This window comes from Colossoma macropomum, unplaced genomic scaffold, assembly GCF_904425465.1.
Source record: "Colossoma macropomum unplaced genomic scaffold, Colossoma_macropomum, whole genome shotgun sequence".
In the NCBI taxonomy this organism is placed as follows: domain Eukaryota; kingdom Metazoa; phylum Chordata; class Actinopteri; order Characiformes; family Serrasalmidae; genus Colossoma; species Colossoma macropomum.
The window spans coordinates 36,795,617-36,810,016 of record NW_023494791.1 but is presented as its reverse complement, the minus strand read 5'-3'; the positions used below and the strand labels follow the sequence as shown (position 1 = coordinate 36,810,016).

General features: G+C 37.5%; 1 protein-coding gene across 1 annotated transcript in view; it reads left to right on the top strand.

Annotated features, from left to right (window-relative positions):
- The first annotated feature begins 398 nt into the window (after positions 1-398).
- The window catches only part of tbck (TBC1 domain containing kinase), a 90,110-nt gene continuing 76,108 nt past the window's right edge, over positions 399-14,400 (top strand). The window contains exons 1-6 of the mRNA XM_036574968.1: positions 399-570; positions 1,634-1,855; positions 5,211-5,283; positions 7,967-8,081; positions 9,698-9,771; positions 11,702-11,843. Coding sequence (XP_036430861.1) covers positions 1,663-1,855; positions 5,211-5,283; positions 7,967-8,081; positions 9,698-9,771; positions 11,702-11,843 — 597 coding nt within the window. The 5' untranslated portion in view covers positions 399-570; positions 1,634-1,662. The remainder of the gene's footprint in view (positions 571-1,633; positions 1,856-5,210; positions 5,284-7,966; positions 8,082-9,697; positions 9,772-11,701; positions 11,844-14,400) is intronic.

The following is a 14,400-nucleotide window of genomic DNA, read 5'->3' as shown; positions in this document are numbered from 1 at the left end:
AACAACAATAATAATTTTTATGGTTGTGATTTTTGTTAATATTATCAATAAATTTTTATGTATACTTTTATGTGAACCTTTTTGTTGTTGTTCTGCAGTTATTTTGGTTGGTCGCTGTGTCTCTGTATTGAACAATACCACACATGCCTTATTTGTATGCATATTCGAATTAACTCGTTAAAAACAACATATTTCGACTTAAAATATTTATGTAGTTATTGTTAATCATAATACACGTTACTGTGTTCTACGACTGCAAACTATTATTATTTTGTAATTAAACCTGATTAGTTATTATTTGATGTTCTTTAGCTGCAGTCTGTCTGCCTGTCTTTCTTTCTATCTTTCTTTCTTTCTTTCTTTAACCTTTAAACTTAAATCTCAATTTTTGTTGAAACACGTACAAAATAGTGCTCCTGTCGGTCTGTTGTCTCTGACTGATGACGTATCGGTCACGTTCCCTTATCTGTTTGTAAGCGACTCCGGAAACCTCATCCGCTGTTTTCAGTCGTGGAGGAATAAAAAGAGAGAGAATAACTATGAGGAGGTTGATTTAGTGAATTAGAAACGGTACGTCGCTGTTACTACACTGCTGTTAATCTAGCCTGTTTTTCTAGTGCCATTATAGAGAGAGAGAGAGAGAGAGAGAGAGAGTGAGTGAGAGTGAGTTGAATAAAGCGGGTTTGTTGACTCGGTCGAGTTCATTCATCCTCAGCTGTTTTGGTCCGCAGGCTGGTCATCAGTCCGCCCCTCATTCAGTGCTCTCTTTATACGTGTCCAAGCGTTTTAGACACCTGATTGTCCAGTCTTTCTACTGAAATCAGTGCTGTTAACAGGGAGTTAATCCTTTGCTGCAGTAACAGCTTCTACTCCCTTCACTACACTCTTAAAAAGGTGGTTCTTCAAGCGTTCATTAGTAAAGACAGTGATTCTATATAGAACCAAGAACACTCAGAAACATTCGCATGCTTAAACGGTTCTTTGCATGGCAAAACGGTTTTCATGTTGATGGAGAATATGTTAGAGGTCCTATATAGAACCTTTCTGTAAATGGTTCTATACAGCTCCAGAAAGGGTTCTGCTGTTTTTACAATGTCAAGCTTGCCACAATAGAATTTTTGGTACTATATAGAACTATTTTTTAGAAAGGTTCTATGTAGAACCATATACAACACATTTTCCATCAATCTGAAGGACCGTTTCACCATTTAGGCTTGCAGTTGGTTCTTTGAGTGTTCACGGTTTTCTATAGAACTATTGAAGAAGCATATTTTACTCTTCATTCTGTTGACAGTACCTTTTTGTGGAGATTATACAAGCTGTGTCGCAGTGTTAGCAGTGGGTACACCTTCCAGTAGCTGAATTCAGTAGTTAGAAGGGGTGTCTGGATACTTTTGGAATATAATTATTAAAAAAATGATTATCAAAGAAGTCCTGTAATACATCTGATAATGAATACTGTATTGTTTTAAAGCATATTTCAGTGCCAGAGCCAGTCTATCTTGCTGAAGTGTGTTTAGTGTTATTGTTACTCAGGAATCATCGGGGTTTTATTTGTACTGGGGATTTAAAGACTTCTTGTAGGCTACTGCTGGTATAAATTCCTTAGTGGGTTGTCTCTGTCCCTGTATAGTGTGTGTAGAGACCAAGGTGGGAGAGGCCATGCAGCCCCTGAGGGACGCTGAGCTTGGGGCTTTCACCTTCTTCGCCTCCCCTCTTCCTCACGATGTGTGTGGCAGCAATGGGCTCCCACTGACCCCCAACTCCATAAAGATCCTGGGCCGCTTCCAAATCCTCAAGACCATCACCCACCCCAGACTGTGTCAGTATGTGGACATCTCTCGGGGCAAACATGGTATGGCTGATGTTTTGGTTGTAGTTGCTAGACAGGCATGGATTATCACATGTTCCTGATTTTTCTTTGTATCAGTGATTTCTCCTGTTTCTCTACTGTAGTGAAGGGGGTTGTGTTGCATGGATCATTGCATGGATCATTCTGCTTTCAAACAGTCTCTATGGACATGTTTTACTCTCCTGTCAATGTAGGGGTTGACAATATGATGATATTTATTGATGTTGTGATAAATTACTTTGCAGTTTGCTTTCCTGATATTGTCAATATATTTTTAGTTCCTAAAGAACGCTGACCAACTGCATGTTTCCTTGAAAGAGAGCATAGTTGGTCCTCTTTAATTGGATGTAGTGCAATGCAGTGTGTGAAATGTTGAGTAAAAATAATTGTATTCATAGTTTTTTAATACTGTTTTAAAAAATGGCATGACTGCTTCTTTTTTGTCTTTTCATCGTATCAAACTTCAGGGCCTTCAGACTACAAGGCCAAATTTTGCTGTATCACCCATCAACGTGTTGATGAGTAGTAGGCTGTAGTTAGGGATGCATTGATATCCAAAAGTTTTTTGCATACATATCTGTGTACATACTGTATGTGCAAAAGAGACACCACCCTTCATTTTTGAATTTCCTGGCAAGATGTCCTTTAGTTACAAGTTAATAATTTTTCAACCTCAGGAAAAAGCAAAAACAAACATTTAACAGAAGATGACACAGTACAATGTATTTAGTGTGTTCACTCTTTGCCTTTATTACAGCTTCTGCTCTTTTCAGGAGAGTTGCTTTTAGTTTTTCAAAGAACTGTGCAAGGACATTTTCCACACCTCCAAAGTTCGGTCTTAAAAGTTGCATTTTCTGCTTCTCACAATGCAAGTCATCCCGAACATATTCAGTGATGTTCGGGTCTGGACTCTGGGGTGGTCCGTCCATTGTTCTGAAAACACCATCAGCTTTTTTTCTTTCTTTTTTTTTTAGATTTGCGGTTTCCTTTTCTCAGTGAAGGCTTCTTGACAGCTACACATCCTTTCAGTCTGAAAAAAATGGTTCTTTTCAACTTATTTCCCTTTTCCTCTTCCGTATGCAAATAAATTGTCTTATATCTAACCTCAGAAAAATCTCCTGAACTTGGATTTATTGGCTGATTTGACTGGAAATTAAATAAAATGTGGTCTCTGACTTTTGCACAGTACTGCATATGCTGATGCTGATGGGCTTACAACATGTTTATAAAATGGAGAAATCACCAGAGAAATGTAACTTTCATGTGTAGAGGGTTACAAATGCAGTAAAATGAATTAGATGGAGACTTTTAAGCACAGTAGACCCAGTGTTGCTCAAACATTCTGAAATACAGTGAATGCATCAAATATAAATTAGATATCTGTCAAATCGAGTCATTCAGTCAGAGGCTGATAAATATTTATATCTGCCGGTACTGATATGACTGATGTTGTAGTCAATCCGTATGTAATCATCCACGGTTGTGCCTCTTTTCTCATGCAGCAAAGTTGTGTCATTGTTCTCTCTTTAGTCCATGAGTACTGTCTTATTGTTGTGGAGGTGCTTCATCCATAGCTAGTTTATGTTTCTTAAGTGAGGCCCCTTCTTAGCAGAATTGTGATAGATTAGTAAAGAGAACCAGCTGGCTTGAGCTGGAAAACCTGGATGCTATTTAGAGTGGTGGTAGCCTAAAAGAATACTTAAGGCTAATATTATGTTTTATAAATAATGGTTTGCTAGTAGTGGATATGGAATGAGAGGTTCATGAAAAATGATTACAGTAGGAACTAAAAGTCTAGATTTCTTATGTAAAGTAAAGCAAATTGCATTTTTTAATATTATATAATTCTTCACTGTCTCAGCATTTGATATGTCTATCATTCGCTTTAGCTCCTGTTTGACTGCTGTTTTCCATCAGTTCTAGAAGCTTCTGTAGAATTAGAGAGTGATGCACAGTACCTTTCACTGTTGGACTTTTGGTTTCACTTCATGAACAAGTATCATAAATTGATATTTATTTTTCAATTTTTTTGATTTTTTTTGCATAATGAGTAGGGATGTAGGAATGCAGTGGATGCATTGTAATGCATCGATCTAAAGATGGTGATTCAGCTGCTTAACTTGGGAAATGTTATATCATATCGTACTTGTTAATCCGATAACTGCAGAAAATCAGATTTTGTCAGTAATCCGTTCAATGCTCCGGGTCTACAAGAGTCTGGCAGTAATCGGATTTCTGCTTTGAAACCAGCCAAAAACTCACAGAAGAAGACGTGACGTTAACGTAAACTCAAACTCCATGCCGCAGATTTTTTTTCAAACATCGCACCACTTTACCTGAAAATATGAACATACATCGTCTAGAAAATAAAGAATATTTAAATCCTTCATTTCGTTGAGAATGTGTTTGGTTTCAGCTTTGCTCCAGAAGTATTGTGCTGCCGTCTTGCGGCAATGCTGCTTGCTTATTTCCGGTACCACTGTCTTTTTCGCACATGTGCACACTGAGAAATCCGAAAGAAATCAGAGTAAGAGTACACATACACTGAGAAATCTGATTACTGAGCTAAAATCCAGCTCTCTTTATCAGATTTCTTACTAGGATGTCTGGACCTTACTCCGATCTCAGAAATCGGAGTATGCTGTTTACATGGCCTTTTGAATAATTAGATAACTGCAGAAATCCAATTATGATTGGATTATCAAGCGCATGTAAACGCACTCAGTATAATCCTAAAAAGTATTTTGAAAAAACAGTTGAACTGTGGTGGAATTTGGGATTTCATGATGCATCGACAAACATTTTCACCTTTAATAAGAAGTGTCAGCTGAATACATGTTGAATTAGTTTGTGATAAAAAAAAAAAACCTTGTTCATGGTAGTTGAGTTCTACTTTTGTACGCTGCTGTATATATAAACACTTTCACATGTTTGCTGTAATAGGAGGAAAATGTTAAGCAGTCACTGCTGTTCATGGGTTGCTGCAATTGTTTGCACCCTTGGAGCAAAATAGGTTTAAATGCCTTGAAAAAGCACACACTGGCACAATAAGGGGTTCGAGATTTTGAGACTGTTAACAAGAAGCTTGTTACATGTACCTTATAAATGACACCTGTTAAAGGTTAGACCTTTTATAGATGGCATTTACCAAACACAGCCCTGTTTACCTCATGCCATCGATACCAGGAGTGGTTTTGACCGCAGTGTTGAAAACTGACCTTAGGTCAGTGGATCATAGACTCTAATGTTCAAGGCTGATTCCAGATCAGTACATGTGTTCATGTCTCTGTATGTGAGCACAGTGATTCAGAGGCTCTTCACTGACTTCTTATTATTCATCTGTTCATTGCCTTTGCAGAAAGACTGGTTGTGGTGGCTGAGCACTATGAACACAACCTCAAGGACCTTTTCAAGCAAGACAAAGCAGTCAGGTAAAATCTAAAAGAAATACAGAAGGATTATGCAGCTTAATTCAGTAGCTTGTTTTAATACCTGTAATTTTCATCAACCTAAACTACCATTTGTTTAAATTACCTAAGGTCTCGCAGTTGTGTTGTGTGTATTAGCAGCATATTGGCTCTAACAGAGCTTTTATTTAAATCCAAACTACTTTATGTAAATGCACTCTCAGTACAGTAACTGCATAACATAACACAGTATGAACAGAACATTGATTCAAACTGATGAGTATATTTGTGGTTGTGGAAGGCAAACTTTAGCATGTCGCTGCTGTTGGAGCGAATCCATTTGTCTCCATTTTTGTCAGTTAGAAAATGCCTGTTGGCCTTTACATTTTGTGCAAATTTTGTAATGAATGGGCCAAAAGAAACAGCCCAAAATTGCTTGGGAAAAAAGTCTGGTTCCATTGACTTACATTACAAGTGAAGTATGTTTTTTCTTCCTCCTGTAAAGTTATCATTATGGAGATACAAGGTTTTGTTCCGACAGCAGTGAAATAGTACAAGTGCAGAAATGAGCTATGGACATTGATGGGGCATAGGAAGTTAAGTAAATTAAAAGAAATGCACTTAAGTCAGTCATAATCAAGGCACAGTAACCATAATGCAGATTTTCAGACAGAAAACATTCGCAAAAAATTCATTAATTGCAGCATCAAGACACCAGTGAACCCTTGATGTGACATGATTGTATGGGTGCTTTCCTCACAGCCAAATTGGCCAATCGCTAATTTTTTGGACAAATTTTTATTAGCTTTTATTTTTGAGCCGAAACTCACAGTTGCCCTTATTCATCAAAGTTTTTGTCGTAAAAAGGGGCACATGCGATTTTCAATGACAGGTTTGTTATTTATCAATTTTATCTATATGATCAAACTCGCGTGTGTAAATTTGAACATAATAGTTTAACCCTTGTGTGGTGTTCGAGTCTGTGGGACCAATTTTTAATGTTTACCAAAAGAAGAAATTATGCGATTTATTATTATTTCATCCTCAGATTACTTGGCCTGTGCTCATGAGGAACATATAAATTACATAATTTTCAGTGACTTCACACTGTAAACCCCCTAGACATTTATATTACATATGTGCTGTTGGGGTGAACCTGTGGGGAATTAAAGTGTGGAGGTGCTGTGTCCCTTCACTCTGATCTCCTCCTTCATGGCCCGCTGTTAGTGTGTGTGTGTGTGTGTGTGTGTGTTTGTGTGTGTGTGTGTGTGTGTGTGTGTGTGTGTGTGTGTGTGTTTGTGTTTGTGTGCTGGCCACTTGTGATATTTTAAACATCTGGTATTTTTACATAAACTGTTATGGATGTATTGATTTAAAAAACTAATAATGCTGTGGGTTTACCAGACCACTGAGTAACAGAAACATCACCACCACACAAGGGTTAACAATTTAAAAGAAAATGCTTGAAAAACCATTATCAATATCATCTACACTCTCGAAAAAATGGTACTAAACTGTCACTGGGGCAGTACTCCTCTTGTCTTTGGGGTGGACTCCACACACCCCATCTCGTCTCCAGGCTTTTAATTTTATTGTTCTGTTTTAAAACATCAGGTTATGAAAAAGTATAAATATGTACTTTTTACCTGGGAAAAACATATTTAACAGACACAATTGGACCTTAAAATCACTGTACCTTTACCTTTGAGGTTAAAATGACATTGTTTTTACCTTGATGAACGAAAAATGTATCTGCACAGAACCTTTATTTCTAAGGGTATATAATACCAATAGTAGTAACTATAAAATACGAATAATACTAATAATTTGTGCAAATGACAACCCAGCACAAGAGTGAATGTACTTATTTTAAATGCACATTAGTATAAATAAATGCTGCAACTATTCCCCCGTTCCATTTCAAGACATATTGTATGTGCTTTTGTTTTATGCTACTGACACCAGCCAAAAAAAACCCAATACAAAAAACAGCTAGTGCAGAAGCATCTCATACACTGCAATAATACAGCAGTTCAATATGTAATTTTATGAAAATAATCACACCACACAATCACATTATTCTATCGTATTAATAAATCTAAGACATTTTGTTTATTTAACAATTTAGTCTTTCCAGTCATCGTAATTTTAAAGCTATAACATTTGGTCAGTAGGGGGAGCAGTGCACTCGCTGTTCAACCTCACACTCTGCCTGTGGGCACAGCCATTGGCTCATGAGCCACTGAATGCTGTTATTGGCTCCCTACCAAAACATCTGCATAAGTTAGGGTGTGTTTCATGTTAATGATATGTAAATGAGGTACTGGTAGACTTATGCTTGATTTCATGCACTAAAGCTGATTCACCACTTGCACTCAAATCTCTGCTTGTTTCTGGAGTGTTTGTATGTCATCAGAGGCAGTCAATTCAGTCATTCTGTGCCCTTTTTTTGTGAAAATGGGTCATTGTGTGAGGTAAACAAAAACGTAAAACACAGTCACATGTTTTCAATACTTTCTGTTAGACAAAATTGCAATAGAATGTACATTATTTGCTCTTTATTATGCATCTACAGCAGAATCTGCTCATTTTTATCATTCATCCCTAATCAAAACATCCACAGAAGCACTTGTCTGGAACTGTCATTGATCAGGATGCACACATTACACAGTGTAAACAAAACAAATCTTTAAACTCTGTGTTCTAGCTCAGAGAGGGTGCTGCAGATTGCCTATGAGGTTTTGGAGGGACTGGCTTTTATGAACAAACATGGCCTGGTGCATCGAGCCCTCAGCCCGCATAATGTGCTTCTGGACTGCAAGGTACTGAAGACGTCTCCTCAAAGAGGAATTTCACCAATTTTTCAAATTTCCTGCATAATCCAGTCGTTTAGACAACTAAGTCATTCAGCATGGTTTGATTTGAAATTCATTGTAAAGAAATTTGAAGACTCAGATTTCTTTACAGTGGCGGTGATAGGAAGCAGTGGTCAGGATGATGTAGCAATTTTGTTTACTCTCCAAAATGACCAGTGAACCTCCATGTGTCGTCTGAGTTTGTGTATGTAATGTTGATGATGGTAAAATAGTGGTAAATCTGAAAAAAAAACTGTTTTCTTTAGGGACTCTTATTGCCGTACAGTGCCCTGCATGCACCTCTCTGCCTTGCATGGTTTTTAAAAATAGTCTTCAGGCTAAAAATGTAAAGCAAAACTATCATAAAACAATGTATCAGGCATTAGGGAGCACATATATAACCATTTCACATAATTACTTTCTGTGAGGTATGTTGTATTGGCATTAAACTCAGATGTTTTGTTCCTATCACCATCACTGTGAACAATTCTGACTCTGTAAATTTATCTAGAACGTAGCATTTCACATCAAACCGCTCTAAATGATTTGGTCACATCTTAACTATTTAATCATGCAGAAATAAAAAAATTCACTTAGTTTCCCTATAAATAGCAGGGGGGGTGCTAGATTTTGTCATGTTTTTTCTTTCTTTTTTAGTATAAAAGACTGCCTTATAAAAGTATAAAAGTGGTACAGCACTACACAGTTGTCTGTGCTCTCCTTGTGTTAGCAAAACTTGTTTGATTCATCGGCTAACTAACAAAAATTGGCAATACATTAAAGCAGGCACAATGCTAAACCGTGCAGTACTGTGGCCTTTGAAGGAGTTTGGCACCTCTCTTAAGAAACTAGCATTGCATAATGAGTTGTTTAATTGAGCCCATATATAAAAAAAAAACATTATGTATTAGAAATATATTACATTTCAGTACTGTGCAAAAGTCTCTGTTGCCTTAGCAAATAACTGTTTATCTGGGCAGTAAGTGAGATTCTACCCGTAAAATCTTTATATAACACTAGAATAAATTCAGTCAAACATTGATACAGTAAAAAGCAACAAAAGTTTCTTAGTTTTAAGTATTTAGTGAGCTGATTAGAAGAGCAAAGCTTGGTTCTGGATTCCAATTCCACCACCACCACCACCTTATTTAATTTGATGAAGGACTGATTTGCCAACCAGGTATTGGGTGATAACTACAAGTAATACTGGGCTGCCATGTGGAGAGCTTTGGAAAGTACACTGACATACATAAATCACTGCTTTTTGTATTAATATTGTTTCTTTTTGTTTTAATGTTAAAGTTTTTCGATGCTCACTGCCCAGAAAATCTCATTTTTCCAGGTCCACAAGACTTTTGCACAGTTCTATATTTATGTGTGGGGGTGGCAGGTAGAGATATAATGTGTTATTCATATCTGTTCTGTCATTTTGTTATATTTTAGTACGATTGCAAATTTTGCTGACTGATTACTGCCTTTGAATTTTACATGGATAACAGTTACCATGCACATGACTCCATTATTTCAATGGCGTCTCTATTGTTTTATTGGATAACAACTTTTCTTTTTCACATTGTGAACAGGGCAACGTTAAGCTGGCCAAATTTGGTCTTTGTCATATGACGGATCACGGAGCAGATGTGGATTTCCCTATCGGGTAAGCAGTTTCTGCTCTAATCCTTTTCCCCTCGTTCTGCGCTCGTAATGCATTCTGCAAAATTCAAGCCGTATGATTTTCAGTTTTTCTAAGGACACGGATCTCTTTATGGGTGCAGATGGAATCCTATTCAGATTCCCATTATGTAAAAAGCTTGAGGGAATCTTTAAACTCTGCATGGATCTCACTAAAGATGCATCATGGCTCTGATCTGAAACGTCAGCATTTCATGAAAAAGAAAGATCAATGGCGTGTGCTGTGCTCTCATAATGAAACAAGATGAGCTAATATGAGATGTGTGTCATCATGGTCCATCTTCATTTTGATCAAAACCATGTCTCGGATATCAAAGCAAACTTCCTCTTAGGCAGTCGTAAATAACAGGGCCAGGCAGCAGGCCTCGTTCTCTGGGGCTTTGCCGTCTAATATCCGGCTGGAGATTGCCTTTTTCGGGGAGGGATGATGGACGCCCACAGTGGATGCTTCTGACCTTGGCATGTCCTTTTCTATCTGCTTTTGCTGCACAGCCACATCTGCCCAGAAAATGTAATAAGCTTATCTGACTCCAACTTTGATGCTGCTGCAGTGATTCGCTGTGCTTGGCCTTATTGTGGACAGTTATGTGAACAATATGAGCTGAGATGGAATCGCTGTGGCAGTGTTCTCTCTGATCACCACAGATATATGTTTATTCATATTTGCTGTGTGCCTGTAAGGCCTGGCTTGCTTTTGTGAACTTGTTAACATACACAGTAACATAATGCATGCAAATATGCTTTTCTTTCTTATTCTTGCCTCATTTGCAGCATCTTTAATATCCTTATATAATCAACAGTGATGTAACCCCTTTGTTTCCAGGGGCCATATTACAGAAACTCTTAAATCTTACCTTTGTATCTGGAAGGTCACTTAGGACTGACTTTAGGACTGTATGCATTAAAGAGTGATTTCCTGAGTTCAATATTTAATTATCATATCTGCTTTATTTAATATATATATATATATATATATATATATATATTGGAAAAATTATATATAGATTGGTAAAAGTTTTACAGAAGTGTCCTAACTTGACAAAATTTCCTAAATGCTTTAACTATATACCTTACATAGTCATTTCTAGGGGTGTAACGATACATGTTTTCAGGTTTGATCCCATTTTGGATTTTGAGTTCATTTGTTATATGTCAAAATGTCTTTAGAGTTTATAAGCAACATCAGAAGACAAAAGCCCAGTCAATTGAGCGTGGATGTGTATAAGATAAGCCCCACCCCTCCGCACCCACTTTTCTCTGATGGGTTGAACCCCGAAGCCTGGTTTCTGTCACTGACAGTGGTTTCCTGGAAAGACAGCAAAAGAGAGACTTAGAAGAGAGTGTGAAGCATATCTGTGATACAGTTTTACATTTCTTTTGATTTATACCATTTCAGACTTTTTTCCATACCGTATTGAAATCATTACAGCTTGTTATTTTAAAGTAATTACTGAGAAATCCACAGTTGTCATGAGATAATAAGCCTTAAGATTAATGACAGAATAATATGCCTGCAGTTTAAGGAGTTAACAGATTGCTGGATTTAATTTCACAGTTGTTTCCTGCACATTGTTTATTGCAGTAGATTATAATTATATACTGTTTGAAAGTAGCACTGCTATTATCTAGACCAGGGTGCCAACGTCCAGTCAGCTCATCAGCTAATGAACAATCCTTCATTATTACCTGAAAAGCTGAGTCAGAGGGCGAAGCATTAAACTGTGCAGGGCAGTTTGATGCCCTTGAGCTGAATCAATGTCTCCACTGAGGAGTGTCTCTGGATATGCTCTGTCACCCATCTCTCTCTCTCTCTTTCTCTCTCTCTCTCTCTCTCTCTCTCTTCTCTTTCTCTCTCTCTCTCTCTCTTTCTCTTTCTCTCTCTCTCTCTCTTGCAGGTATCCTTCTTATCTGGCTCCAGAGGTGATTGCGCAGGGTTTGTTCCACTCCTCTGAAGGCTCTCTTGGGGAGCCTCCTCTGCCGTCTGGGCCTAAAGCAGATGTGTGGTCTCTGGGAGTGCTGCTGTTTGAGCTGTGTGCTGTATGTGCTTCCCTTCCTACATTCAGTTTTCACAGTTCTAGCAATGGCTTATTCCAGGATGAGGGCCATAGCTGAGATATACATGCTTCATTTCCTCTTTGTGCATTTCTACAGTGATGTGTTTTGTTCAGTGTACACTCCCAGTCTGAAGTTTAGAATGATTTGTTATTTTTAGCATGCTGCTTTACTCATTTTAGAATAAACGTAATACATTAATACATATGGAATTTTACAGTGACCAGTAAGGGTGCAGGGAAAAAATTGATTCTTAGCTGCATCGCGATGCGGACGTGAATGATTCTGAATCGATTCACAAATGTCAAAAATCGATTTTCTAAATATTTCATTTATACCGTGATGTTGACGGAACGCAAAAGGCAGAACCTGGAAGTGCGGAAGTGCAGCGCCCGGACAAAAACACAACTGGATGAGCGAGAAATCCGACCGGCTCCCTCTGCATTAAAGCCAGGTTAGATCAGGAGTCACAACCCAAATGATAAGAAGAGCCATTTTGACCTTTCAACAAAAATCAAACCACCTTGGGAGCCACAACATTTAATGTCCAGTATGTCTCAGTATGTTATAATGTCCTAGTATAGACTAAACAATATAAACGAGATCAGATTTACTCCACTCTGCTTTAAGCTTTAACTATAGCCGCTTTCCTCCCATCTCCGCCAGAAAACTTTTCCTCAGAAGTAGATCAGTTAAATGTCTCTCAACGTTCGACTGTTTTACGAGGCAGAAGTCGCTTCTTATTCTCCAGCTTCTTTTTCGAATTTACCCATTCCACCTTAAATTCGTTGCAGATTTAACGTACCAGTAAACCAACTGCGCTGCTTATAAATGCGAATAACACATCGCTGCTATGTGACCTGCAGTCTGCACGGCAGTTCTCAGTCGATGCGAAACAGGGCTTTCGCGCTATGTTGCACACGTCCCGTCTCAAAGATATTTTACTGACACAGCGACCCCGCCCGTCTCTACAACGAGACCAAAACCGAAGTTATAAAATCACTAAAGAAAACGGGTAGAATAGCTGTAACGTGCTGTGTGGACATCCACTGACACTGGATCTTATTTCACCGTAACTGCGCATTTTATCACAGATGAGTAGCAGCAGCTTCTCGTGCTCCAAACAAGAGCAGTGAATAAGAGCCTTCTAGTTCACTTGCCACATCACTTCCATTTGTTTTATTAAAAAAGATATTGGAAGTAAATTCTTTATGGATCATTACAAATACTTTACTTTAAAAGTACCAAGTCACTTTAAATAACAATAACACCGAGTCACTTAGTCACTTTAAAATGTATATTGTCTCTATATTCTGTATATATTTTGTGTATATTTAATATATTTCGGTTGGTTTTTCTTGTATTTTTATTTTTACTTATTTACTTTCTGTAGAGTGATTAGCTGAGCCTCACCACAAGCATTTCAATGCATAAATGTCCTGACATGTTGTGCAAATGACAAATACACTTGAAACTTGAACTCGAAACTTGAGCTCACACAGTGAAAAAATATAAATGCTATATAGAAAAAAAAGATGCATCGATAATCGTTTTATAATCGCATTGCAGCCCTCTGAATTGTAATCGAATCGTGAGGTGCCTAGAGATTCCCACCCCTAGTTACCAATAAAAAAAATTAAATTTTCTTATATGTTCTTCTTCTGTTCTTAAAGGCCCATATTTATAGTGTAGTCAAAATTCATTTTTTACATGACCATTTTGCAAATTTGGGCTTCATTCACCAACCATTCTTAAGCAGAAATTCACTGCTGTTGGAAGAAAACCTTGTATCTCCACTTTTGGCTTTTTTTTTAGTTTTTGACATAATTTGAAAATGTCTGTTGCCCTTTACATTGAGTGTAAATTTCATGAGGAATGGACCAAAAGAAGCAGCCCAAAATGACTCCATTGGCTTACATTAAAACTAAAGTAGGTTTCTTCCTTTTCTTGTGATGTGTTTTGTACATATGAGATTTTCTTCCAACAATAGTGATTTTCTTCTTAAAACCCACTTATGCAGTTTTCACAAAGATTCTGACATTCGCCAGTGTTTTATTTGAGATTTCCTTTTAGGTAATGTGCTTTATTCCAAAAACAGGCTGGGCTGAAACACAACTTATAACTTGAATGATTGGGGCTAAACTGCAGTAGGTTGAATGGATGGTAGTAGTAGGGAGCGGTATAGACTAATATTTATTCACGGTATAATTACTGATGGTTTCAGTTTATATCATGGTATAGTGTATTTATGTTTATTTTTTTCAAATAAAACCATTTGGGGTGCTTTTATTGTAGATTAACAATGGCAGAGCCATATTTAACAACTAAACTAAATCTAAAATATTTTTATTGGGCGTAGAAATAAAAAATTTGGATTAAGTACATATTAGAAGCCGTTCACACTATCAGTTTTAGCTGAGAAGCTGTGGAACCTCTTGGCTTGTAGGCTGAGACTGCAGCATCACCTGAAGCAGCTGGCTGAGAGCCATAAGGTGAAAAGCTGGCTAGTCCTGACGCTAGGCTAATAGCTAAAGGCTAACTC